This window comes from Urocitellus parryii, chromosome 3 (assembly GCF_045843805.1).
Source record: "Urocitellus parryii isolate mUroPar1 chromosome 3, mUroPar1.hap1, whole genome shotgun sequence".
NCBI lineage: Eukaryota > Metazoa > Chordata > Mammalia > Rodentia > Sciuridae > Urocitellus > Urocitellus parryii.
The window spans coordinates 217,213,035-217,240,574 of NC_135533.1; the positions used below are offsets into that span (position 1 = coordinate 217,213,035).

At 65.0% G+C, this 27,540-nt stretch overlaps 1 protein-coding gene across 5 annotated transcripts in view; it reads right to left on the minus strand.

The window, feature by feature from the left end:
- Kdm4b (lysine demethylase 4B) overlaps positions 1 to 27,540 on the minus strand; it is a 110,281-nt gene that overhangs the window by 47,679 nt on the left and 35,062 nt on the right. For all 5 annotated transcript variants that reach the window (XM_026404320.2, XM_026404317.2, XM_077796614.1 and 2 more), the window contains exons 5-7: positions 24,849 to 25,024; positions 24,132 to 24,246; positions 18,710 to 18,903 (exon numbers count right to left, since the gene is read on the minus strand). In XM_026404320.2, the coding sequence (XP_026260105.2) occupies positions 18,710 to 18,903; positions 24,132 to 24,246; positions 24,849 to 25,024 (485 nt within the window). The remainder of the gene's footprint in view (positions 1 to 18,709; positions 18,904 to 24,131; positions 24,247 to 24,848; positions 25,025 to 27,540) is intronic.

Consider the following 27,540-nt stretch of genomic DNA (forward strand, 5'->3'; position numbering starts at 1 on the left):
GAAGCGCCTCTGCCGGTCTCTATGGTTCCCAGGCCGGGGACCAACAGGGAAGAAGCTTCCAGAAGGAAGAGTGAGCCTTCACTCTCACCACCTCGCACGCTTTCCTTCACACACTCACGTCTGAGAGAGGACTGAGGCGCCATCATCAGTAAGAAAGACGTAAGAGAAAGTTTGCCGACAGATGCCATGGGCCCCGTGCCACCGACGCCATGTGTGCGAGCTGGCGAGGCCTGGCAGCCTCAGCCTGGCAGGGGGCGAGCTGCACAGCTGGCCCGGCCCAGCCCACGCCGTGGCCTCGCTCAGCCCACTGCCACCACCGGGGGTGCCTTGGGACATCTGTGTTCTGGCATGGAGGGGGTGGAGGCCAGGACGCTGCAGCACCCGGACGCCACCCCAAGGATGGCGCCAGGCTTAGAGACCCCTCTAGAGTAAGGCTGCCAGCATCTCCGGGGAGCCGGGCAGGAGGGGGCGCAGCAGGCCTTGGCCTCTGGCCTCAGAGCCCCAGCGGCCGAGGCCATTCCAACCAATGGAGAAGTTCTTTCCTAATAAGATTAAAAGGGGTGGGGGCAGGAGAGGAGGGAACAGTCTCTCTAATCTAAATGGGATATGAAAATTAATTCCTGGGCACATTCCAGGGCCCCTGCCTGAGGCCACCCAGGCACCTTCACTCCACTGTTCAGAAATTATCACTGTCTGGACATCCTCGAGGTCATTCCTTCTTAAAGGGCCCTTTATCAGGTATGTGGAGATGATAAAAGTTAATCCCAACCCAAAGCACTTTTTTGGGACCGATGCCCCCACCCACACCCAGGAAAGGAAGCCTCCTGTGCCTTCTGGGAAGAGCGAGGACCAGGACGGGAAGGAACTAATTTATGGCTTCGAGGCGGGATGATGAATGCAGTACCCCCAGCCGACAATGCAGCTTTCACTTAATTACCGCCTGTAATTGGGAGTTGTAAAGATAAGATTAATTGAATCTGGTGGATGTTAAAAGTTTAATACATTGGAAGCGGCTCCTCTGTTATCGGGAAGCCCAGACTGTGGGACGCTGGCCAGTGCTGGGAAGAGCAGCCCCTGGAGACGCACACAGCTCCTGGGCGGGAAGCTCGCAGCCTCGAGGCCAGGACTGTGCTGTCAGGCCTAGGGCCCGCTGCACCTCCCACCACCTCCCAGGGCCTAGCAGCAGCCGGGGCCAAGGGCTTGGGTCCTCAGGGACACATGCACCGAGCACCGCCTGGCCGAGAAGGCTCCACAGACATGGGAGGCCCAGTGTCCCAAGTGCCACTTGCCTTCAGAATCGGGGCAGCTCCAGGTAGCTGCCTGGTGCCCTGGGAGCCCAGGGTGACAGGGGCCCAGGTGGCCAGGGCAGATCACACAGGAGGGAGGAGAGTGAGGGTGACGAGGAAGGGCAGCCAGAGCTAGTCTCGTCAGTGTGCAGGGGAAGGCCCCAGGGACCCTTTGGGGACTCTAGTGCAGAGCCTTGGCAGGCCCCTCCCCCAAGAGCACAGCACTGCCACTGTCACCACAGCCCACGCCTGGCACCACGCTGGGGCATCCCTAGACTCAGATCTGGCTCTGGAGGAGGAGAAACAGGAAAAGTGCGTATTTGGGTTGAAATGTTTGTTGGCTGAGCCTCGAGGCAGAAGCAGCATCTGTCTGGCTATCAGCAAGCCATTTCTCGGGCTGTAAGACAAAGCTGTTTTTATTGGTCACCGAGGCAGGGAGGCAGTTTGTCTCGCTCCCTGAGAGTCCGTCCCCATCACCAGGTCAAACTCCATGACCTAAACCGACCTCTCTGCCTGCCAGTGAGCCTGGTGGCTCCTCGCATGCAGCAGCCCAGCTGTGCAGCACAGGGCTCCTGCACATTTTCTGCGGCAGGTGGCCTCCAGATCCCTCCACACCTCCTAGGGACCTGCCAGCTCGGCCCTGGACAGGAGCTGCTCGCGCCTGCAGCCTGCTTCCTGTCCTCCTTCCTGTCCTGTCCGCGCAGTTGCTGCGGCCTCTCTCTGTGTCCGCCCGGCAGGGCCCGGCCCCTCTCCCTCCCTCTCCACCAGCAGCACCTCAGCCCCATGCAGCCTGTGTCCCCTGGCTCCTCTGCCCCCTCCAGAGCCCAGGAGGCCACGACCTTCTGGACCCCACGGGCCCACGTGCTCCTCCCTCCAGGCACCTCCTGGGGCCTATCCCTGGACCCGAGCCCCGGGTGTGACGGAGTCTCCGGCCAGCTGGGCTCGGCAAGGCCGGAGGGGGCTGTCCTGGGCTGTGGGGGCTGTCTCTGGAGTCATCCCCCCGGCGGCTGTCCCTCCCCCACCGTCTCAGTCCCCATGCGGAGCACTCTTGGAGGGTGCCAGTGAGACCCGCGAGCCATCAGCTCTGCCTCTCCGGCCACTCTGCACTGCGAGCCGTCTCTGGCAACCACCCCAGGTGACCTGCAGTGGCCTGTGAGACGCAGCAAGCTGCACAGCACTAGGTGGTGTGGCATGGCCCCGGAGGCACCCCAGGACGGCATGGCTCGTGCCCTCTTCGGAAACCTTCTTGGAGTGGTGTCAGGCGTGAGGCATGTAGGAAGAGACGGGCCCAGAAGTGGCTGCTCTCCAGCTGGGAACCTCAGAACAGTGGGGACAAACATGGCCTGGCAGGTTAACAGTCCAAAGGCCACAGGGAAACACACTGGTAGCGGCAAAAGGATTAGCTCTAGAAGGAAGGTTCCAGAAGGAAGCAACTTCCTGAGCCGGGGAGATCCAAGATGGATGCCTGAGGAAGGTGGGTGGTCACTGGCTGGCAGCCTTTCCTGGCCTCTCACCCACCTCAGTGGCTACAGTGGTGGGTCAACAGTGCCCCCCCTAAGGAGGCAACGCAGGGACCCCGGCTGGAGAGCATGAGCCGTGTCCCAGGGAGGACGACGGGCGGGTGGCTCCGTGAGGCCAGGGACCACAGCAGGCTCTAGGGCCGTGTGAGAGCAGGCCAAGGCCGGGCTGGCCGCAAAGCCACCTCAGACACCACGTACATGGCCTTGGCGGTGCAGACGCTTCTGCCCACGTGGCCCCTGACGAGTCCCCAGAGCTGATGGGGGGAGCCCAGGGTTCAGAGCATCGGAGGCTGGGGCTCAGCGGTGGCTCTGTGGCTGGTGGCTGAGCAGCTCGGTGACTGAGCCCAGGCCAGGGAAGGAGAGGCCCCTGCGTCTCCAAGGCCGCACTGCCCCGGCCGAGCTGGGCGGCCACCGCCTCGGAGCCGCCTCGGTGCCGGCCAGCCGGGAAGAGGCTTCCCGCGCGAGGCGGCGGCTATTAATAGTGTAATTTTCTTGGTGTTTTGTTTACCCCCCTGGAATGGCTTGATGGATGTGAATAATTATCAGACTATAAAAGCCAGCAAATGTGCTATTTTCTACTGCTCTAAATCATCAAACAAATAAAGTGTGAAACAGCATTTTTGAATATAATTTTCCCCTCTAATGGCTTAGAATTATTATCAAGAACAATGAAAATAAATAAGCAAATGCCTTGTGAGTTAAAAATTCAATGAGTGTGTCAGGAAGAGGAACACAGACTGTCTCGGGGACAAGGGCCTGCGCCCGGGCCATCCGTCAGCGCGCACAGCCAGCACACGGGCTGGGGCCACAGCCCCCGGCACTGCTCTGCCCAGGTGGCTGCTGGGCTCACCTCCTGGGTGGGGGGCCTGAGGCCCCAGGGAAGGCTAGGCTGGAGTTCCGGGCAGGGACATGGTGTGGCAAGATGACACTGCCGAACACAGGCACTACAGCACCCCCAAGGGTCTGTCACTGCTCTGGCAGTGACATCTGACCTCGGAAATCAGGGAGACCCAGGCGGGGTGGGGGTGGGGTCTACGGGAGCCAGGCCGGCCCCATGGCCTCTACCCCTCCGGCCTCTGCCCCTCTTCTCTCTCCCAGGCCATGGACAGGCAGGGCCAGAGGGGCTGCTGCCTTGCAGGTCAGCCAGGAGCCCACAACCCTGGGAGAGGCTTAGGACGAGGCCTGAGGAAGAGGCCCATGAACTGAGGCCTTGGCCCCTTACAATAGATGTCGCCTGTGCCACCCCCTGGTCCCCGTAGCTGAGCTGGCCTGGAGCCCAGGGACAGGAGTCACCATATCAGCTGTTCCTCAGACCTGTGTGACATGCCAGTGACAACATCAGCCTGGAAGCTTCCAGCATCAGGAGGCCCTGGCCACCAGGTGACAGTGGTAACAGGCAGGGCCTTGTCCCCCCTCCCGTCAAGGGCGAGGGTCAGAATGGTACAGGCAGGAGCCATCTGGAAGGTCAGCTCAGCCAGTGTGCGGGGGGCCAGGAAGCTGGTCTCAGTGTTGGCACCACTCTGGACAGAGAGCCCTCGCCGCCCCGCGGCCTCATCACACGGGGCTGAGGCACCGGAGCGCACCCTGCAGGAGGATGCCACCCCCTGCAGCACAGGAGGCCGCTGTGGCCAAGGGCCAGCAGCCCCCCATGATGGGCATAATGAGGTCCCACCATGGCCCTGCCCCAGTGGACGGTTCCAGCACAGACCAAGCAGGAGCACCACCTAGTCCCGCCCGGAAGCCCTGGGCAAGCCCCTGCGAGACCCCCTTCCCCAGCCAGGCCGGCAGCCCCTGCTCCGGCCCTTTGCGTGTACAGTGGAACCAGGGCCACACAGTCACGCTGACCACAGAGACGGCGTGTCACCTAGATGCCCTGGAACAGGCGACTTTAGCAAGACAGGGACACTGGCCTCAGGAGAGCTGTTCCAACAACTGGCTGGCACCAAGGACACGGCTGGCCAGGCACTATGGCCACAGGTGGCCTCCTCCACAGGCCTCACCAGGGGAGCCGGAACACCAGGGAGTGCAGGGGAAAGGCACAGGCCCCAGGGCCTCTGGCACTCCCTGCTTCCCGCTGAGGCCAGCTGCCTGCCGAGAGGGACACCACGGAGCACGCTACAGGAACCTGGCACGCTTTGTGGGTGGACGAACCGAGGGAGAAGTAAACAGGAAACTGTCCCCATAGACAGGACACAGCAGTGGCAGGCCAGTCGCACACAGGCGTCCATCCTAAGTGAAATACCCCACAGGGCTGGGGGAGGCTCAGATTAGGGCCCCGGGCTCCGTCCCCAGCAAGTACCCACCCCCAGACCCCAGAGCCGCAGGCAGGCCCCACAAACACCACCCACTGCACTCCAGGCCCTCAGCCCACCAGGACTGGAGGAAGACCACTGCCCACCACGGCCAGCCACCAGCTCCACACCAAGGACGCCAGTCACACCCGGAGGAAGAGCCCCTGGGTCCGCGATTCTAAGGGAGCAAACGTCAGTCTGCGGCACTGGGGCCCAGCCCCAGCCCAGGGAAGGGCCCTCCAGCCAGAAAGGCTCCCTCAGACCACAGGCTGCTCAGGCCAGCCCCTCGCCACGGACAAGGCCAGGTGGTGGACAGCGGGGCGCCCGCAGCTGCGCTCGCCCTGCTCTGCTCTGGGCACCTGCACAGCCATGGGGCCACTGCTGTGTGGAGGAAGCAGGTTCACACGCCCCCGGCCTGCAGTCAGGACGATCCACAGCCTCCCTGTAACAGCGAAAGGACACAGCGGTCACTGGAAGGCACAACCGCAGCGGCCTATCACCACGCCTAGTCCTACGGAGTGCTGCCGACAGTCTTGCCCGGAGGATGGAGACCTCGAGGGGCCACCCAGGTGAGAGTGGAACACAAAGACCTCAGGGAGACGAGTAGGCGGGTGGCAGCCCCAAGGGCAGGACCAACAGGCAGCCCTGGAACCGCCAGAGCACCCGGGAGCCAGGGCCCAGCTGGGAGGGAGCAGGGAGAGCAGCCACCGCGGGAGCAGGAGGGCGAAGACGCGGCCCCGCAGGCGGGCGTGGGCACCTGGGCTTCGCAGGGCCAGAGCCATGTGCATAGCTGGCCCGGGCAGCACAGGCCCCTTAGGGCCGACACAGAACAACACCCTCCCTGCTTCTGCCCCAAGGCCCCACCTCCCTGCTGGGAGCTGGTCCCCTTGTCCCTAGCACGAGACCCCCTGAGACAGACATCTGCAGGACCTGGGGGCCTGCTTGCAGGGAAAGGCCTTCCTGAGCCACAGGGGCCTGATCTGAGAGGATGGCTCTCCAGGACAAGAGACTACGGGATCCGGTGTCACACAGCAGTAGCGATGGCTTCAAAGAATGACATTAGTACTGAGACACACATGAGATCAAGAGCGCTGGAGTGTGGCGCCCCGAGCGTCACCTGGACTGTGGGCAGGGCTGGGCGTGGTCCAGGCACTGGCCGTCCTCCCCGAGCACCTGAGGCGCCAGCGCTGGCTGCACCCTGCCCTGCCCTCCCTGCTAAGGATCAGGCCACGAGAGGCCAGGGTGGGGGTGGCCTCCATTAAACACTGAACTAAAGGAGGCTGGTGCCCAGTTTACCTTAGGCCACAAGTTAAACCAAAAACCAGGAAGTCCAGCGTGTGCCCAGGTCGGTGCGTCCTCCCTGCCACCCGGTGCGCCCTTCAGGGAGGGTCCAAAAGGCAGGCTTGCAGTGAGTGACGGCACTGCAGTCGGAGCTGGAGGAAGGCCTCCTGCGGCCAGCATGGAGGGGACCCACGTGCTGGGACCAGCACCACCCAACACTCCCTGCCACCGTTCAGGGCAGCCTCGAGTCCCTGGCTGGAGTGGCCCGAATCCCGGCTCACAGAGTGAGCAGGGGGCGGCCTCCTGTGAGCCCACGGCCCGCACGGTGGCGCCCACCCTGCCCTTCCTCCAGGAGCCCAGTGGTGCCTGCGCGGCCACCAGACTGGCTCCTGTCCAAACACAGAGGAGGACCAAGCAAGGGACCAGGGCAGGTCCACCGAGAGCAGTGCCACAGCTGCAGGACAGCCGTCCTCTGCCCTTCTGCAGACCCAGAACAAGGGCCGGGGGAAAGGAGGCGGTGGCTGGCCAAGCCCGGGGCCGCAGCAGGGTTGGCAGCCGCCAGAGAGGAGGGTGGACGCCGCTCTGGAGCCTCGCGGGGCAGACAGGGTGTGCGACGGAGCGGGCCAGGCAGTCACCCGGGCCTGTGGGGGCCCAGACGCGCCCAGGCAGGTGCCCTGGAGTGGCCTCTGCCTCCCCTTCACACACCCACACTGGGGCCTGGTCAGCCCTGACAGCCAAGGCGCTGGTGACAGGGAGTTCTAGTGACAGTGGGACCCACTGCCCCGAGGTGGTCCTAGGGCCCCAACTTGCCTTCTTAATGCCAGCACCAGCTGGAGCCCGCGCTCCACCTGCTCCTGCCGACGAGGCTGTGGCTGTGTGCGGCGCCTGAGCGCACTCGCAGTCAGGTCACAGGGGTAGGCGGCCGGGACCCCATAGGAAGGCTGCTCACCGGGGCCAGCGCACCACTGTCACCTGGCCAGTCCTGCACTGCCTGCTTCGTTAGGCTCCCAGGGGTCCGTGCCCGCTGCTGGGCGACGCCCAGGAGACAGGGCTCTCGCTCTCAGCACCCGACTTGCATCCAGACAGCAAGGGCCCTCCACTCCTAGGCCACCGCCCTCACCTTCTGGCACCACAGCAGCCACCAGAAGTCGAACCGACGACAGGAGAGATGTTTTTCATGAGACCAGACCTGCCCCTGAGCTAGGCTGGCTAGGAGCGGCTCCAGCAGGGCGGGTGGTCTTCTAAAGTGGGAGGTCCCCCGAGGGCCCCGGGGGTGACCTGACACCCTCTCCAAGCTGCCTGGTGAGGTTGGCTGATGACGGCCCCGACGCTCCAGACAGAACTGATGGCGTCTTACAGAGGAGCGCAAGGCAGGACTGGCCCCCTGGGCACAGGACACCTGCCTCCCCAAGGCACAGACCCCCACCTCCCGGGCACCATGAGCAAGCGGCGTGCACTGGTGTCCCACTGAAGCGCCTGCCAGGAACAAGAGACTCGCCAGCACAGGCCATCTGCTCCTGCAGACCACGCCAGGGGCTGGGCAGCGGGCCAGCGCTGCCCGCAGCCACAAATGACAAACAACACAACTACAGCCGTGTGGTGGGGCACCTGGACAGACAGCACGAGGCTCCTACAGCACCCAGGGCCCCCAGGCCCTGCAGGCCGAGGGCTGGAACCTCCAAGACAAGGGCTGGGCCCAGATCTGGCTCCTGGCTCCTGCCTGGGTGACAACCCCGCAGGCTGCCCGTCCCGCCTCTGCCAGCAGAGCCACCGTTCCCATCTCCACCTTGGGGGGCCCGGGTCTGGCTGCAAGGCCACCCCAAGAACTCTGTGGGTGGGGGTCTTGCTGAATGACTGGCACTTTCCTTCCCACCATCAGAGAGGCTCTGTCGGTCATTTTCATAGTGACCTGGACATTGCCCTGATCCTCGAAGTAGTAGAAATGTGTTCAGACGTAGGTGTGCTGCCCATGGACAGAGCTACGCCCACCTGTTCCTTGGTGATGTTACCCCTTGCCCTGTTTGGGATAGAATGTTCCATGGAGACACTTTGGGTGTCCCCTTCTCTTGCTCTGCCCTTGGGGGTGGCCTTCCTAGATGTCAGTCAACCTGCTGACAGCAGACATCACGAAGCCAGACTCGGCCCCCTGAATCCTGACCCTGGCCTCATTTGAATGGCTTCTCCTCAGCACTGGCTCGCTCTTTCCGCGGACCCTTGAGGTCAGAGGAGCTGTCACAGGACCCAAAGAAAAAGGTCTCTGTGGGTTGTTTCGTGCTGCCCAGTTCCCCTGGAGGGACCCTGAGTGTTTTTGTCGTGAGGAACGCGACGATCCCCCTCCAGATGGCATCTGTGCCTGGCACGGCTTGTGCTATGCCCGAGTGGGCACTCTGACAAGTGCCCATCTCCCCCTCAACTTGGAGGCCACTGTGCTCAGCCTGGCAGGCACCTGGCCTGTGCAGCAGCAGAGGTGAGCTGTGGCTCTCTGCCCCTCCTTCTCCTCCTGGACCCGCTCGCAGACCATTCCCAGCCTCCCTTGCTACAGGGCACTGCCCGGTGCCTGGGTGCTGGCCAGGGCGGGCGTGGGCAGAAGCACCTCCAGAGCACCTGCGCCCGAGCACACCAACACTGATGGCAGCCGCAGCCGCCACACCTCAAAGGAGGCAGCATCCCGAGGCCTAGCCTGTGTGTGGCGCCTCCCCTGACCCCACAGGAAGCCCAGGCGGCAACAGTGGGCGGGTGCGGCTTGCGGAGCTCTCGGGCCCCTCCTCTCTCGCCCCTCACATCCCAGCCACCTCATCACCTGGGTTGTGCCCCGTGGCCCGGCCACCCTCATGACCTCTAGGACCATGTGTCAGGGGTGGACGCGACTGCGGTCGGGAGGGTGGGCTTCGGCACCTGTTCACACTCCCAGCCTCGGCAGGGGCCTGGCTGGCCTGTGCCTCACCTGGGTCACAGCAAGCAAGACACTGCGAGAAACAAGCGTGGCTCTGCCAGTGGCCAACAGCGAGGCTGGTGAGGTCTCCTGCCAGTGCCTCATGGGGACAACCGCGTGCTCACCGACAGACGGAAGGACGGCATGATGGCAGAGTCACAGCCAGGAGAACGAGTAAGCAGGTGCCACGCAGGTCGACGGCGGGGCAGACAGGCAGGAAAATCTGTCCTTGGTGTGGGTGCCCACGCGGCCAATGGCCTGGGGACCGCGCCTGCTATCCCAGCGGCTCAGGAGGCCGAGGCGGAGGATGGAAGTCCCGGGCTGCCTGGGGACTGGGCAGGACCTGCCTGGGGAGACCTCAACCTCCTGTGCGGCCACCTCCCCAGCCCTCGGGTGCTGAGGCCTTCCTGCCCCACTTCGCCGTTCAGGAGGAGAAAGGCCAGAGAAGGGCAGCACAGTGACAGTGGGGATAGGCGGAATCCTAGGTGGGCCGGCCTCGGGCCCAGCTCCCAGGGCTCCAGGGCTCAGTCACCTCCTGGCTGCCCGGGGGCGGGTGGCAGAGCTGTTGAAAACTTAAGAGCAGACTTGAGAGGGGCGATTCCCCAGGGGGCCAGGCCCATCAGGGACCTCCTGGGCCCTCCTGACCGGGATGCCTGTGCTGGGCGGCAGAGGGGACAGCCTCAGGATGGGGACAGTGGCCCCCAGCTGGCATCAACAAGGAAACAGGGACCTCAGTTGACCAACCCTTCCGAGGAACCTGGGAGGGGAGCCTGCTCCGTGCCCCAGCCCTGCGCCCTGGTGTCCGCCCTGGGCTGGGGCCAGCTACCTGGGCTTCGACTCGGGAGCCACCAAAGCAGGAGCTGCTCCTCCAGGGCCACTCGGTGGCAGGCACCAACGCCAACCTGACGTGAGGGGGAAGGGGGGAGAGATGGGAAATACTGGGCAGCACACAGCCCGTCCGTGTCCGTCCACCTGGAGACCCGGGCACCAGGCTGCTCTGCACGAGCTTCTTTTTTCTAGTAATTAAAATACTTCATTTAAAAGGAGGGGGCAGGCACAGTGGCCACGCTGTCATCCCAGCGGCTCAGGAGGCTGCAGCAGGAGAATCGTGAGTTCAGAGCCAGCCTCAGCAACGGGGAGGCGCTAAGGACCTCAGTGAGACCTGTCTCCACATAAGACACAAAGAAAGGCTGGGGATGGGGCTCAGTGGTCGAGTGCCCTGAGTACAATCCCCAGAACCCCCCCCCCAAAAAAAATCTGGGGGTCACATTTTATTTCAACAAGTACAGTACAGAAAAGGACAAACAGAGGTCATCTACACACCGGGCCAGGTGCAGGTCAGCCTCAGCAGCAAGGGCCGCAGGGGTTCCCCAGCCCAGCGTCTTCACCCTGCCCAAGAGGAGCGACCAGGCGGCCCCATCAGGGCGCTCCCTCTGCAGGAGCTGGCCAGCTCCTCCCAAGGACAGGTCCCTGGCAAGCAGTGGCGGCCCAGAGGTGGGCAGGCGGTCACCATCACGAGGGGTCTGGGCTGAAGGGGGATGTGAGGGGACACGGGAATCTCAGCAGAGCTCAGTCTTCAGTCAATGCACTGCCACAGACGGGCCCTGACTGAACACATGGGCCACCGAGAGGGGACACTGCATGTGGGAACACTGCTTTCTCCCAGAGGTCAGTGAACCTGCGGGGTTCTGTCACACGACGCTTCGAAACAGGCGGCTGGCCCGGCACATGTGAGACCCGGGGTTGGCTCCCAGCACCGCACACAAGTCAATGAAGGCATCGTGTCCCCGACAGCTAGGAACACAGAAGGAAAGGAAGGCGGGACGCGTCACCCACAGGAGTGGGCACCATGACAGACACACGGGGCTCGTGGCCGCGCCACCACCCTGCCCACCACAAGCCACCTCCCCAACCCTGCTGGATCCGTAGTCCTGCAGCACGTGATGGGACACTCCCAGGACACCAGCGTGTCCCCGGCTCAGTGCCTCTGGCTTCAGGAGAGCGTGTGGGGACGTTTGCTCTCTGGTGCAAAACTGGACCCTAAAATTGTTCTGCGGCCTCTGAACAAAGCCTGTGGGGTGTCCCCAGCAGTTTGTGGAGAGAGAGAGGGGCCGCGGGGGTGCTGGCGAGGGCCCTGGGTGCTGCTGGTTGGTCCTGGGGACGGTCCCAGCATAGCCATGGGGCAGGCTGACACCACCACACTGGGCCCCGGCCACTCCAACATGCGCCCCGACACGGCAGCGGCTGGCGGCAACCTGTCCTCACGGCAGTGGCATCTGGTGCCATGTGCGGCCCATGTCTCTCCGGTGACAGGAGTCACCGCTCTGATGACCCAAGCTGCTTTTATCTTCAGAACGACTGCCCACTCTCGACCAGCAGAAGGCCTGGGCCAGGGGCATCAGGCGTGACAGAGTGCTTGTGACAAGAATGGAGCCAAGGGCTCGGTAAGGAGGGCTGGGAGGGGACCTGGGCCAGGGATAACACAGCTGTCCCTCCATACGCCCGGCGTGCCCAGCCCTCCTGGCTGCGGCCGTGAGCCCCCGGCCGAGGCTCGGTGGTGCCAAGATCCGGAGAGCGGCGAGGCCCAGCTGGAGGATGGCCCCCTCCGGGCATCGGGGTGGGGGTGGCGGCCTCTGCCAGCTCACGGGATCCCGGCCCCCAGTTCCGCAGCCTGTGGGTGCGCGGAGCCCACGTGCTGACTCCCAGGCAGCACACTCAGGGCAACCCAGCGCGGCAGGGGGCCAGGCCCGCGGAGTCCAGGACACCTTGGAGACGCCAAGCTGCCGTGCACACTCACGCCTCACGAGGTGCCAGCAGGTGACGGTCAGGACGGTGGGCGAGGAGTGGGCCGCCCACCGCTGTGCACCGTCCCCAGCACAAGAGCCCAGGCAGGGCCCTTCCTGCCCCAGCCATGCCCAGCACAGGGGCACCAGTGCCATGTATCGCCCAGAACCAGCAGCGGGCGCCGGGCTCCTGCAGCCCTCAGCATGCCCCCGGGAGAGCTGCCTGCCTGCGGGCCAGGGCCCCTGGGCAGGTGTGGCCGGTGGGACAACTGTCCTCTCTGGGAAGGGTTGTCAAGAATGTCCCAGATAGCCCAACACTGGCAAGACAGCAGCCCAGGGACAGTGGCCATGGCAGCCCTGGGCCCCTGCACACAGACCCAGGTGCTTGGGGAGAAAGTGCGGGGTCAGGACACCCTGCTCTGAGACCCTGCCACCTCAGTCTCCGCTTCCTCAGGAGCAGGCCCCCGCACCTCCCCCTTGTGGCACTCTGCTCTCGTCGGACCTTCTTCACCAACGCTGTCTTGGACCCCTGGCACCTTGCTTGGTGTCTGTGGCTTCCCACAGCCCACGGTCCACGGCGACTGGCCTCGAGCATCCTGGGGATTCTGCACTCCCTGGGGACTTCTGCCACCATGGCCACTGAGGCAGGCCAGGTCAGGACAAGCATGTGGGCAGGAGCGGGGCACATGTCTGTCTGGTGCTGTCACCTGGTGCCAGGGACAGCACAGGAAAGCGAGGTACTCAACCAGTCCGCGAAGCTGCAGGGCTGCGGCCCATCCTCACTGCGGCCCGCAGGGAGCTGGCCTGCCACCTCTGCAGAGGTTCAGGTCCCTGCTCCAGACCTCATCTGGGGACCTCTGCAGCCAGCTGGGGCGGGGTCAGGGGTGCCTGGGAAGGATCACTCAATTTGCGGGAGGGGGTAGCACTTAAGGTCAGAGAATGTGGCCCCAGGTCCCTGCTGCTGGTGGAGACTCGGGCGCTGAGCTTCACACTCGGGAGCCCCTGAGGCCAGCACAGACCCAGCCAGGCCCCGGGCCTCCCGTGAACCCCAGGCCTCCACACCTCGTGGCAGGGGGCTGCCTGCCTCCACCCTGCACCTCTGGTCCCCCGAGGCCCATCAGTGCTGCCTGAGGCCAGGCTCTAGGAGCCGGCAGAGGACGTGGGAGGGAGGCACCTATCCCAGAGACGGCCTGACCCACCAGGGCCTACAGGTGACTCTGGGTGCAGGGAGCATGCCAGGCAGGGGTGGCAGGGGCCAGGGAGCAGCCGGTAGGCTCCCTGCCCAAAGAAGGGCCTTGTTCAGCCTCGCAGGGCATCAGACCAGCAGTCGGGGACACCAACACGCCGCGTGGGCCAGGCCGCCTGGGCCACGCAGCAGGCACCCTCCCTCCCCTCACGGGCAACTCACCCCACGAGCATTTGCGCCCACCTCAGGAGCACTGAGCTGCAGGACTGGCTTCCCTGGCAGCAGGAAGAGCTGGCCAATCCCGCACCCGTGAGACCCCCATGAAATGCCAAGGACACTCAGGGCTGCACCAGGGCCGCACCAGGGCCGCCGCCGCCTCGCAGAGGTCAAGGGAGCTCTTCAGTCCTAGCCGCCCCGGCCGGGAGCAGAAGACTGCCTCGGAGCGCCTGCTCCTGTCCACAGGTGACGGGGCTCCCGGCCTCCCAGGCACCGCAGCCTGCACCCCACGCGGGGCCTGGGAGACAGACGGAAGCAGAGGGCCAGGAGAGGGACCAGAGCCATGGTGGAGGCGAGCCTGCGGAGAGGGTCACGGGCAGGTCACGCCTGCTGACAGCGGGAGCGCCACCTCTGCTTGTCGGGGTCTAGCAGGAGACAGGAGGCCCCACCCGACAGAGGCCAGGGAATGGGAGCCCTCCCAGCAGGGAAGGCGCCCAGCTGGAGCAGGAGCCGGGGGCCTCAGCCTGGAGAGTGGAAGTGGGGACGGCGGCACCTGGCGGCTGCTGGCTGCGAGGGAGGCCCAGGCTCTGCGCCTCCTGGGGCCCACAGCCCCCCTGCCACCCAGCACCCAGCACCCTCAGGCTGTCACCCAAACCTGCCTGATAGGTCGGGGGAGATGGGCACCCAAGGCTTTGCCAGCCCTGGCCCGGCACGTGGGCACACGGGGCAGCCGGAACCTACTCGAGTCCCACAGCTCAAGAGGGCCCCTGGCCTCCGACACTGAGGAAGGTGCTGGGGCACCCTGCGCAGGGCAGCAGCCGGCAGCACCTTCCTGGGTGCACAGAACTGCCCAGCACTAAGGCTCACAGGGCTGGCCAGGGCCTGCTGTACCCCTGTCCCCAATGGGGCTCCCTCCCCCACTCCAGGGACATGCAGCAAGGACACGGGCTGCTGTAGCTTGGATCTGGAGTGTCCCCAAAGGCCTAGTTCCAGCCTGAGAGCTGGGAGAGCCAACTGGAGTGGGGCCTGGCGGGGGTGTGCCCCTCCAGAGGCCGTGGGACCCTGGGGCTACCGTCCTCGGCGTCCAGGCCACAGGGAGGGGGTGGCCTTCACCTGTCACTACAGGATGTGCGGATCCCACTGCGTGGACTGAAACCTCCAAACTGTGAGCCCATGAAGCTCTGCCCGCCATGAGGGGACCAAGGTGTCCTGCCACAGTACTGAGAGCTGGCCGCCCGGAGGCCTCATGCGAGTGCCCGCCACAGTGCGCCTCACCTGCCCTAGCGGCACACCGCCCGTGGCCCTGGGCATTAGACAAGTGCACCCACAGTGGCCCCTGCTGGAGGGCATTGTCGCCGGCTTACCACACCTGCAGTCATGAGCCAGGGCTGCCCGGGCCAGCACCCTTCACAGAAGACCCATGGGGCTCAGGGGAAGCTGCCCAGCGTCCCCGGTGCCCATGCCCATTCCCACCTGCCCTCAGGGCCAGGCAGCAGGCCGAGGTGCCCCAAGTGTTCTCCATCCCCGCCTCAGGAGGGACTTGGAGGTACTCCACTGCTTGCGACATCCTCGGCCTGGCTGCGGGCAGCGGCTCATGACGCTGCCCTTCCCAGCCCCCCTCTATGCTTTTATTGACACCAGGCTGCTCACGTCACTCCAACACACAGATCCCACTACCAAAGTGGCAGCAGACCCAGAGAGGCTTGATGAAACTAGCCACCCCGCGCACGTCAACACTCCCCAAGATGCCACCAAAATACCCCGAGTAGTCACAATTAAGCTACCACAGACCTAAGAAGAGCAGCGTCATCAGGAGACAGACACCAGGCTTGGCCGCCCGCAGCCTCACCTGCGGCACCACCTGCGGCACCTGCCAGGAGCCCCTCCGGCTCAGGGCTAGCGAGGCAAGTGGCAGCAAGCGTCACACTGCTGGGGCCTGCACAGCCTCCTGAAGCCCCAGCCCAGGGACAGCTGCCCAGGCGGTACCTCCCAAGAGGGAAGGTGGCCTCAGGGCGCGGCACACAGGGATCCTAGAGGCTCAGGAGCCACCAGGGCCCTGCCCTAAAGGCCAGGGCCTGCTGGGGGGAGGCGGTGCCGCCAGCCTGGCCTGTGCCTTCCTTGCACGGGGAGCTCAGGGCAGCATGGGGGGGGGCACCCCTCCCCCGCAGGAAGCCCCTGAGGTCACATGGGGCCCCTGCGGGCACTCCCCCTCCAGGAGGACTGGCGGGATTGAGGCTGGCCCGCTGGCTGCTGCCTGAGGCCTCCCGACAAGGGCCACAGGAAGGTGGGCAGCGGGCAGTGCACCCAGCATGCTGAGCACCAGGCGCCACCCAAGCAAACCAGGGCAGGTGAGGGCAGCGGGCAGGCAGAGGGCGCGACCTCCTGGGGCCCGGGGACACGTGCACAGAGAGCAGGCCACAGAGAGGCCGCAGGCTCCGGCCCCCTGCCCACCTGCCATGGCTTCTCAGGAGCACCGCCCCCTCGCTGGGCAGTGAGGACTCTGCACACGGGACACAGCCTGCACCCGACACCGGAGTCCCTGCTGCGGACGTCGCTCTGACCTCGAGCGCCCCAACCTCAGCCACCGCCGCCCACCAGCAGGGCCCCCACCTCCACGACTGGCCAGCAAGGAGCGCCTCAGGGCCACCCTCACGGGCCCCACCATCCCCATGGGGGCAGGGGGTCTGAAGGCACAGGTCCTCTCCTGGGGACTCCTGCGGCCACCTGAAGGAGCTCAGGCCCCAGGGCTCCCCTACTCCCTGCACCTGCGACGTGCCCCCTCCTCTGTGCTCTGGGGAGAAGGTGGGTGCTCTCCCCGCCAGACCCTGAGACCACAAGTCACCTGGGGGTGAGCGTGCCGCCCGCCCCGCCCCTCCGGCGGTCTCTGCCCTCCCCCAGCGCCACTCCCAGCAGGATGCGCAGGTGGAAGCCAAGGGGACTCCATGGTGGCACAGCCCAGAGCAGAAGGGCAGGAGCGCCACCTAGTGGTCCTCAGGGGTAGGGCCAGCCTCCTGGACCTTCCTCAGCCTCAGATCCCACAGCAGCCAGTACCAGGGTCAGAGTGTGTGCACACCCGCAGGCTAGGACCCAGCACACCCACTCACACCACGGCCTCCGCTGGAGGTGTGAGGAGCCAGCAGGCAGCCAGCAGGCCACCGTCTGCACAGCCACACGCCACCGGCCTGTCAGGGACACCCAGTCTGCTGGCAGCTGGCAGACTGAGCCATGGTGGCCAGGCACCTCACCCACGTGGGGGGACTCGGGCCAGAGCCGCAGCCACCCTGCTGCCACTGCCTGGGGCAGGTCCCAGCTTGTCCTCAGGGAGGAGGGCTGTGGGAGGGGCTGCGGAGACTGCTGGCTGGGCCCTTTCCACCCAGGACCGCACAGGGCCACCGTCCAGAAAACGCCACCTGAGCAGGGCCCAGGACACCCTGGAATGTGGCACTTCATTTCCCCAAACGCAGGCCCTGGGCTGCTGGGGAGACAGAGCTGTCACCCACCTGTCGACGCCCCTTCAAATGATTCTAGAAATGTGGACACCTGACCTAGAGTTCCCACGTCCCCATGTCCCCGAGCCCCAGTCTGCCCGTCCTGTGAGCACCCCCTGTTACCAGGGGCCTGTGGGGACTCAGCAGGCCTGGGCCAGGCTTCTCTCTTGAGAAGACCCCAGGCGGAGGCACAGGGCTGGCGACAGGACCCCCTGGGAGGCAGGGGCTCCACAAGCACACAGGGCAGCCTGACTCCTCGCCCTGCAGCCCAGCGTCCACACAGCACTGGACACCTCTGCCAGCGCCTCGGCTCGCCACAGGCCACCCCCAGGCAGGAGCCCGGCCCAGATGTGAGGGAAGGCAAAGGGCGACGCGAGCCCTGGATGCTGTCGTCCTCGGAGTCTAGATAACCAGACGGGGGGGAGGGGCTCAGGCTCCTCTCTAGAACATCTGGGTGCTGCGTGGTTTGGAGCCTGGAGAACCGTGCATTCCTCCACCCCAGGGGTCGTGGGGCTGGGACTTGGGGTGACCTGGAACAGTGAGGGACCAGGGTCACTCTGCTTGAGCACACGGTGTCACCAAGGAGCAGCATTAGAGCATCATTCGCATGGAGGGACCTCCACGGCCGTGGCCCTGCAGATAGAGGACCCCGACCCGGCTCCCTCAGCACCCTGGCCTGGGCAGCCGCAAGTGGGAGGCCGAGACGCTTCCCTGAGCTCGGGAGCCGAGGGGGCGCCCTGGAATGGAGCACCTAATGGCTCCGAAGCTCGTCTGGTGTGTGCAGCCCACATGGGCCCTGGAGCGGGGAGAGGGCACACCCCAGGGGTCCAGGTCCCAGGCCCTTCGCAGCTTGAGGGCCCGTGGGGTGGAGCCCAGTGCCTGTGGGCAGCAGGGAGAGAGGCCTCCGCCCCGCCTGTGCTCCGTCCCTGGAGTCCCCGGTGCCGGGGTCCCCTTTCCTGGCAGACGCACACCACACCAAGACACCCGGACACTGGGCACCATGACTCCTCAGGCCCCTCAGCTGGGCCAGCTCGTGTGGCCTCCTCCCACCCCTCTGAAAACCAGCGGGGGTGGGGGCAGGAGGCTCGATTCCCCAGTCAGAGGCACTGCTGGACAGCGAGGGGGAACAGAGGCTGCCGGAGACGAAGTCGGCCCACGGCGGTGCCACCAGAGAGGCTGGCGGAAGGGAGCGCCGCACCCAGCATCACTCGCCACATGCTGGAGAGGACACGGGGTGGCAGTTTGGGACAGCCCTCAGGGCCATCACTTGAGATGCGGCCACCCCGTCTCCATGGTGTGGCCTTCCGGCTGCAAGCTCACCTGCCCAGCCCCCGCACACCAGCGAGAAGCCCTGCAGGCCGCAGACCACTGCTGACCACCCTGGGGCCGGGAGGCCAAGAGCAAGGCCAGAGCCATTCAGGGTCAAGGCCCATGGTCCATAGGACAACGCCCACACGGACCGCCACTACATGACAGGGACCCCAGGCGGAGGCTGCTGTGTGGCACGGGGACACCATAACTGGTCAGTCCCACCCTGGCCTGCACACCACAGGCTCAGGACCTGGAGACCCCACTCTCCCCTCCTGACACTGTCCCTGGCGACTTGGGGCCCCCAGCACCCACCTTCGCCGCCTCACCAGCACAGCCCCTAAGCCCTGAAGGCAGCCCAGGCCAGCTGACCCCGCCGGACGCCCTGGGAGGCCAGGCTGCAGTGGCCGCCACTCACCAGGACTTGGGCTCCCCGAAGTGCAGGTAGTTGATGCTGTACAGGTCCATGTCCTCCGTGTGCCAGGCGAAGGTGGTCTTCCACATGCCGAAGTACAGGTAGGGCGTGTTCACGCCCTCAATGATGGTGCCGCACTCGCGCTCCACCATGTCCAGGATGGTCCTGAGGCTCCCGATGTTCCACTGCGCCACGTCCTGCAGGGGCAGCAGAGGGACAGTCAGCATGGCCATGACCCAAGGTGCCTGTGTGGCCCCGGCTACCCCAGGACTCTGGGAAGAGCGGGAAGGCCACATCTCATCACGTCCAGGTCCAGAATGTGAGCTGACTCTGCACAGGACCTGGACCAGCTCTGCCATTAGTCCATGTCCAGGCAGGGCTGAAGGCCCACTGGCTGGTGGCACCCTACCTGCCCCTCCACTGAGGCCACCTGCCAGCTCAGCGCCTGGCACACACGGCCTGGACTGCTCCACAGAGCGGACTGCATGTGGCGCTGGGAGCCGACCTGGGTTGCAAGACGGCAGCTGGTGGTGGACGATCAACGTGCCTCTGGATCAGTGACAGGGGAGGAGGAGCCCTCCAAGCGGGCCAGTCCAGGGCCAGGGCCGGGGCCCGGGCCCACGCCCAGCAATGGTCCTCCCAGTCCCTGGCTACAGAGGAGACGGAGACAGCGTCCAGAGCCCTCACCGCGGATGGAGCCCTGACCGCCAGACCCTCGGGTCCCAGTTCCACAGGCAGATGGACCCCTTGCCATACAGCGCGTGAAACGTGGTTCACCAACCCACTGCAGCACCACAGGCCCTGGGACACAGCAGATCAGACACTTGCAAAGCAAGCCCTGGCGGGGGCCCAGGACACAACAAGTGGACAGCAGCAGACCTCTTGGGGTGAGGGTAGGGAACCCAAGGTCTTCAGAGGCAGGAGCTGCCCAGGTCAGGGTGAGGGCATGAGAACCAGGTCCCCAAGCAGCCTTGACCCTGCACCACATACCCCTTCCACTATGTGGCAGGCCACGCTGTCGGCCAGAAGACTCCTGGGGCCGGCCTGAGCCAGGCACGAACATCCCTGGAGGAGCAAGGCGCTGCCCTGCGGCCACGAGGAGGCGCAAGGGGCTGACGTCCCACCTGGTCCTGCAGCTCCCGACCCCGGGCTCGGGGCGCTGCAGCCTGCACATGGATGCGTGGGTGTGAGCCCTCCTGGGGACAGGGCGGCAGGCTGGCTGAAGGTGGAGGTGTTCGTGGGACGGACGAGGCTCCACTTTTCATTTTTTATTTAAAAACAATAATGGAGCATCCGTAAGAGAACGAGGAGACCAGCCACAGGCTGAAAGAAGTGTTTGCAAAGACACCTGACCCAGGCTGCTGCCGCCCAAGCACAGGAAGGTCCCTACACCTCCACAGGAAGGACACAAACAACCTCAACCAAAGACCCAACCCACACGTCGCGGAAGGAGGCCCACAGACGGCCAGCAGCAACCCAGACATCCCTTAGCTGGCACCAGAAACGCAGATCCCAACCAGCAAGAGACGCCCACACTCCCTCCGAGTGGCCACAATGCAGGCACCCACGGCCCGGGGCTGGGGACTTGCAGCAGCAGGAACCATCTCCACTGGGACGCTGAAGGCACGGCCAGCCCAGGCACAGGAGGGCAGCTCCGCAGCAGCTAAGCCGTGATGCCGCCTGAGCCAGCCGCTCACAGCGTCCCCCGCGAGAGCTGCTCATGTTCACATGCCACCCGCAGAGAGACGCCAGGCCTCTGCCCGACCGCCCACCCCTGGAACGATGTGTCCTTCCACCAGGGGTGGTCAAGACGGCAGCCAGCCCGACAGTGGCCCAGTGCCGGGCACCAGGGGAAGGGAGAAGATGAGGAGCCCTGCCATCGTCCCCTCAGAAGAAGACGGCCTAGAAAGCAGCCACCGTCGCCGGCCACAGGTTCTGCGAAAGGCAGGAGGAGACACGGGACGAGCCAGCCTCCACAGGGTCAGCAGTGGGTGCACACACGGGCACAGGCCTCCGGGGCAGTGCACTCACTGTGTGGCACTGCCATGGCAGAGATGTCACCCACATCTGCCCAAACACACGGGGCCCAGAACATCCACAGCCAGTCCTCAAGGGGCTGTGACATTTTGGTGACAGGGTGCACCAACACAGTGTTGTCCGTGGTCACGAACGCCCCGCTCTGGTGGGTGTGCAGCCTGGGCGAGGCCGGGCAGGGGCGGAGCCAGGCTCTGTGGGAGCTCTTGGTACTTTCTGACTTTTTCTGTGAAACGAAAACTATTCTAAGTTTCCTAAGTTTATTTTTTAAATAAAAATAAATAAGAATGTGGGATCTCACCTGGCACCAACACCATTCCAGGGGAAAGAAGGGTCTTTTCAGCAAATTGTGCAGGGACAACGGGGCCGCCACATGCAGGAAAGAGCATCTGGACCCCTGCATCACACTGTACAAAATGACCTCAACCATGCCTGTCATCGTCGCAGCGACTCAGGAGGCCCAGGCAGGAGGATGGCAAGTTTAGGGCCAGCCTGGCAATTTAGCAAGGTCCCACCTCAATGTTAAAAATAAAAAGGGCTGGAGTGTGGCTCAGAGGTAGAGCACCCCTGGGGTCAAACCCTGTACCCCCCACATGCACGAAAGGAAAAGAACTCAAGACACGTCACAGACACAGCACCAAACCATGACCCTCTTGGAAGAAACAGGAGCACGCGGTCATGACTCTGGAATTGGCAATAGTTTCTTAGAAAAGACACCAAAGCACAAGCAATAAGAGAAAAAAATAAGTCTTTCTCCAAAGAAAACACAGGAATGGCCAGTAACACACATAGAAAGGAGCTCGGGACCCTGAGCCACCTGGATCACGGGCCACTCCACACCCAGGGAGGCCAGACGCGAGCAGACGCAGCAGCAGGCACTGGGCACTCCTCCAAGCCAGAGCCCCGGGCCTGCGGTGGGATGCGACAGGCTGCAGCTGCCACAGAACAGACCCAGCCTGGGGGCTCCTTAGCAAGTTAACAGGGAGTCACCACGTGGCCCAGCAGGGCCACCCTCATCCATTGGCCCCAGAGCAATAAAGCACTCCCAGGCAGACAGGCACCCAGATGTTCACAGCAGCAGCTGGCGACTGCCGAGAAGCAGGGTCAACCAACAACCCCCTGGGTGGACAGATGGCCACATAGAGCATGTCCCATGCACACCTGGAGTGTCACGCGTGCCATAGCTACAGCGTGGAGAAACCTGAGGACCCCATGCGCAGGAGAACCAGACACACAGGGCCACAGGGCACGACCCAGTGACAGGAGCATCCGGGACAGGAGAGTGCAGGCAGGACATGGACCTCTGGGTGCCAGGGGCTGGGATTCTGCACGTGAGGACAGGCTTTCTTCTGGGTGGCGGAATCACGCTGAGCTTGGCAGCAGTGAGGGTTTCCCGATCCCATGAATGTTCTACGACCCACTGGACCCCGCCCTGAACGGGTGGTGTGTGCGCACGACAAGGCCAACGAGTGTTCCCTGCAGTCCTCCAGGGCTGGGGAGGCCCTGGCCTCAGGCCTGCCGGGCAGGGCCCACCACTGAGCCTACCCCAGCCTGCAGCAATGCTGTGCGACAGCCGGGGGATCAGGACACACTCAGCGTGCCGCAGGCCCGCCAGTGTCTTGCAGGACCGGGTACGTGGAGGGTCAGCTCTGCCCCTGCTGCCCCACTCCCCAGAGCGCCACCTGCGGGGGGCTGGGGGACGCGCCCCCCTCAGGGCCACTAGGTGTGTGATGAGTCACGCAGCTATGGGGGCTGCTGGCTGGTGCTGACCCTCGGCCACCAGAGCTGGGCTGGAGCGACAGCTGAGAGGCTCACCAGGCACTGACCCCCAACCTGAGGTGGGGAGGGCATCTGGGCACTGTGAAAACTAGTCACCAAGGGAAGGGCCGGTACTTAGAGAATGGGCACTGCTGGGCTGCCCAACACTGGACCAGCCTGGAAAGGCCTGGAAAGAGCTCCTGCTCTGTGCCCCAAGCCAGGGAGCCAGGCCTCCTGTCACAGTTGCCTGAAGGAATCGGGAGGCAAAGGCAGCCACCCGGACCCAGAAAGACACCACTGTCCTGCCTGAGCAGCGGCCGGGAGGAGCCGGGGGAGAGGGGCCCGCCCTGACCAGGAGGGCTGCCAGGGCTGCGGCTACCTGAGCCGGGAGATGGGGGCTTGGGGAGGTGGACACTCTCACTGGGCCTGCAGAGAAGAAGCAGGGCAGCACAAAGATGCCCCGCTACCCCCCCCACCACCACCGAGCGGCAGGAACCACAGTCCTCAGGAAGCTCCAGGAACACAGTCACTGGCTGGGAGGGAGCTGCTGACACAGGCCACCCTGACCCTGCTTGGCACCAGGAGTAGGGCAGGGGGCGAGGGACGGGCTGAGCCTGGAGGAGGGGTGGTGGCACAAGGAGCCCAGTCTCTGGACTTCCCATGCAGTACACTGTCACCGGCTCTGTGGTTCCCCCTCACGTGTGTGCCAAGGTTGCAGCACGTGTCACAGGGAGCCGTGCGGTCCCGCAGGCGGAGAGCCGGGAGCCTGCTGCGTGGCTTCTGCGAGCTTGCTGCCTGCTCCGGGCTGGGAGCGCACAGGAGCTCAAGGGCCAGGCACACTGTGCTGCGTGATCAGTGGGGAAACCGAGGCCCCGGAAGGCGGTGGTGGGTCAGGCTGCGCGGCTCTCCTGGCCCTCCCTGTTCCCCGGGGGAGGGCATCTCCCACGGGTCTCTCTTGGTGTCTCCAGGTAAGCTCACCTCCAGCCTGGGCCCCTCTTCCTGTGGCACAGTGCTCAGGAGAGACACACCTGGGCTGCAGGTGGCGGCCCCGTAGCCCAAGGACTGCGGGCTGTGGGCCACTCAGGCAGGAGTGTGGGCTGCTCAGGCATGGCACTGGCCAAGGGCTTGGGGAGGCCAACTGCTCAAGGCCCTCTGAGGGACATCTGCACATGCTCATGCCCAGGGCAGCCAGCGGGGTCGTGGGCCTTCTCTGCAAGGCTTTTCTCCCACCCCGGCCCTACCCAGGAGCAGAAGTCAGGTGCAGGGCGGAGGAGGAGTCCTGGCAGGGGGCACCTGTGTTGAAGACAGGGCAGGGGCAGGCCTCCTGGCCAGAAGCAAGGACCAGCTCACAGTGAATCGCAAGCGGCCTCACGGCTGAGAACCCAGGGCACCAGGTGGGTGGGCAGATGGGGCAACCAGTGTGGAGTCCCAGAGTGCAGGGCAGGCCCTACTCGGCCACGAGCCCTCGCTGTGCTGTGGGACGAGAGGGGCTGGCTCCATGGGGCCCCAGGGCCCGCTGGGAACGACTGGCAACCAGCGGCCGGGCTCCCCGGCCCCCTTCCGGCAACCCAGCTCTGCTCCTGCCCCAGAGGCCCTCACCCTGACCAGAGGGGTCTCCAGGCCCGGCACTCACGTCATCGTACAAAGAGCCACTGATGTCCGCCCCGTAGATGGGAGAGACGAAGGTAAGGTTCTTCCAGTACTTGCGCTCCAGGTCATCGAAGTCCTGGTGCCGCGGAGTGCAGTACCTGGGAAACAGCACCCACAGGGGCTGAGACAGGGGCTGGCCACACCGCCCAGCCCCAGCCACTGAGGGACCCAGGGAGCCCAGATGCCTGGCGGGCACACAATGTGACCATTCAGGGTGGGTCCGGAGGCTCATGCCGCCCGTCCCCTCAGGCCCTGGGCTGGAACCTAAGTCAGGACACACCCCAGGGTGGCTGGAGCTGGAGGTCAGAGCTCAGGTGGCTCCTGTCTCTAAGGCTGGGGCAGTAGGGACAAGGCTCTGCCCTCACAGGACACCTACGAGACCCAGGACCCAGGACCCAGGCTGGAAACAGAGGCGTGGGGACAGGAGGCGGGGCAGAGAGCTGGGTGGCCCAGCAGCAGGGGCAGGTGAGAGAACCCAGGGTGCCTGGGGCAGGCAGCTCACGCCCACGTGGGACAGGGGCGTGGCACATGGGGAGGTGTCTGGGACCTTCTCAGAAGGGCCATCAATGGACACTTGAGGGCAGGGGATCAGGTGTGCCCCGACTGTGGCGGGCGCCCCTGGCAGCCTTGCCGTGGGCTGGGCTGGGCTGTATGGCTGAGCGTGTGCCTGGACCTAGCCTGGGCCGGCGCCTGCACGCACTTGTCGCTGTTGGCCAGGCGGCGGTACTCCCCCACGGTCATGGCCTTCTTCTGGATGTTGTACTGTGTGAAGAGGCCCGACTGCCCGGTCACCACCTGCTGGATGGGGGCGGGGATCACCACGTCATCGATGTCATCGTAGGTCTGCCTGGGCTTCCACTCCTTCGGGGGGATGATCTGCAAGGCCAAGGAGTGGTCACTGGCGCCCAGTCTGCCGCTGTGCTTCCTCCACCCCAGACCTTGGTGCTGACTGATGGGGGCCCCTGCAGAACCAGGGCCCTGGCGCTCCTGCTGAGCTTGGCACAAGGGAAGCCAGGAGTGCCCCAGAGCGCCAGGCCCACCCACCAGGGGCTTGCATGGTGACAGCTGAGCAGCGGGTGTCCCGGTGCCTCCACATATGGAGGCTGCATTTTGAGACCTTCCACTTGCCACTCCAGAGCCAGGCTGAGCACAGGACCTGCAGCGCCACTGAGGGGCTGCTTGGTCTCCCCACCACCACCTGCCAGGAGGCCAGCTTAGTTCTGGGGGCAGGAGACACTGGGAGAAAAAGTCCCCAACCCACTGGGACCAGTGGTGATTCCTAGAGGAGGGGACAGGCAGGACAGGAGCTCCCAGCCGGGTACAGGGCTGCGTCTGCTGTCCCCTGCGACACCCGTGGGGGAGGTACAGCACTGCTCCTCACACCCAGGGACGGGCAGAGGGAGGCCCCGCAACCCGACAAGGGTACCCACCAGGGGACAGCGCAAGATGTGGACCAGAATGCCTGGACTCACGGCCAGCATGACAGCCTCAGGAGCGGCCCAGGCCAGCAGGAGGCCAGACACTGGGAGATGACAGCCAGAGAAGAAGGTCCTGAATGGCGCAGGGACAGGGACTCACCCGGCCTCCTGCCGCCCCATCCGTGAGGCGAGGCCCGCGAGGCCACGGGGCCAGCCTGAGGAGCTGCGGGCCTGAGCTGGGGCAATGAGCGCCTGAGCTGGCGCTGCTGCCGCCCGCAGCCCACAGTGCCCTCTCCCAGGCGGACATGAGCAGGCCCCAAGCCAGCTTCCAGGTCCCTCGGCTCTGGGGGCAAGAACTAAGCCACCTGTTCCCGCCCATCAGCTGAGAGCCCTAGGGCCAGCAATTGTCCCCTCCAGGCCGCAATGGGGAGCCATGCACTGCTGTCGGCTAACAGCTCCTAGAATCGCCAAAGCCACTGACCGTCCCCCAGGACACTGCTGTCACCTGGCAAAAGCCCAGGCCCACTGAGCCACGCCAACACCTGATGGCAGCAGGCACCTAGAGTGGCGAGCAGCAGCACGGCTCAGCCACCACACGCCACCACATGCCACCACGGCAGCGAGGGCTGGCACCCAGGGAGCGAGCCCGACCGCGGGGACGTCTGTGGCCACCAAGACTAGAGGCGTCTTGGCCTGGAGTGAGTGGAAGTCAGGGACGCTGCCCAGCCCCGGCCACCTCCAGGACGCCCCTGGAGCAGGAGCCAGCCCTAGGGCACAGTGCGGGAGGGACGGGAGCTGGAGAGGGTGAGGGCCTGAGGAGAGGGCAAGGGCCTGAGCAGGGGGCTCCCGAGGCCTCCTCTAACACACCCCACAGGGCATCCCCTGCCGCTGTATGACCCTCCAGGGCTTGAAGAGGGTGACGACACTTGAAGCAGGAAAAGCAGACAGGGACCAGGATGCAGCCAGCCCAGCAAGCTTTGCTATGGCCTCCGCAAACGGCGGGCCCATGACCCCACGTTGCCTTGGATTCACGCAGGTGACACCCCCTCTATACGGAGCAGGCGTCTTCCACTGCAGGGAGCCACCAGCCAGGGCCAGGCCAGCCCACAGCCGCCCGGTGAGCTTACACATGCAGGAGGCCACCCACCAGGAACACTGCACTTCCCACTTCTCTGCTCCCTGGGCGGCTTCGTTCACTGTCCCCTCCACTAAGGGCACAGCTGCAGCACACACATGGGAAAACAGGAAGGACACACCAGGTGACCCCTGGCCGCGCCCGACACACACCCGAGCAGGTGCTGAGCTGCAGGAGCAAGACTCCTCGCAAAGCCATGGCTGTGGGTGGAAGCCACACCCCGTGCGACACCCTCCGAGTCCTGCCAAGACAGGACCCCTGGAGGTCCCAGGTGAAGAAAGGGTTAAGAAAGCGCCCTGGAGAACATGCCTCCTAGGGCCCCCCTCGGCACCTTCCAGGTGGCGCGGGCCTGCACTGGCCCTTCTGTGTGGCTTAGCTGAGGCCAGGACTGGGCAGCCACATGTCCACACGCAGGGAGGTGGACGTGGGTGGTCCAGGCACTGCAGCCCACACCATCCTGAGGAGGCAGCAGCAGCAGCAGCCCACCAGGTGGTACACAACCTGCACCAGACACCATTCCCAGGTGCCCGGCATCGAGGCCTCAGTTGACACAAAAGGGCTGAGGAGGAGTCTCAGAAAGACCCGGCTGGTGCCCACCTCTCGCCAACCTCGGCCCAGAGTGGAGCCACAAGCCAGGCTCCTGGGGCGCTTCCTGCCCAGCGCTTCCCAGGAGGGCTGAGGGAGCCGCCTGGGCTCTGGAAAGCCTGATCAGGCCCTGCGTGTACTTAGTTATCTGAGGTCAAGGAAGTGCCAGGCTCCATGCCCTGGGGGGCTCCCGCTCCGCGTCCCTAGCCCTGGCTTAGTCTGGACCTAGGAAACCTGCTCCCTGCTCCCAGGCC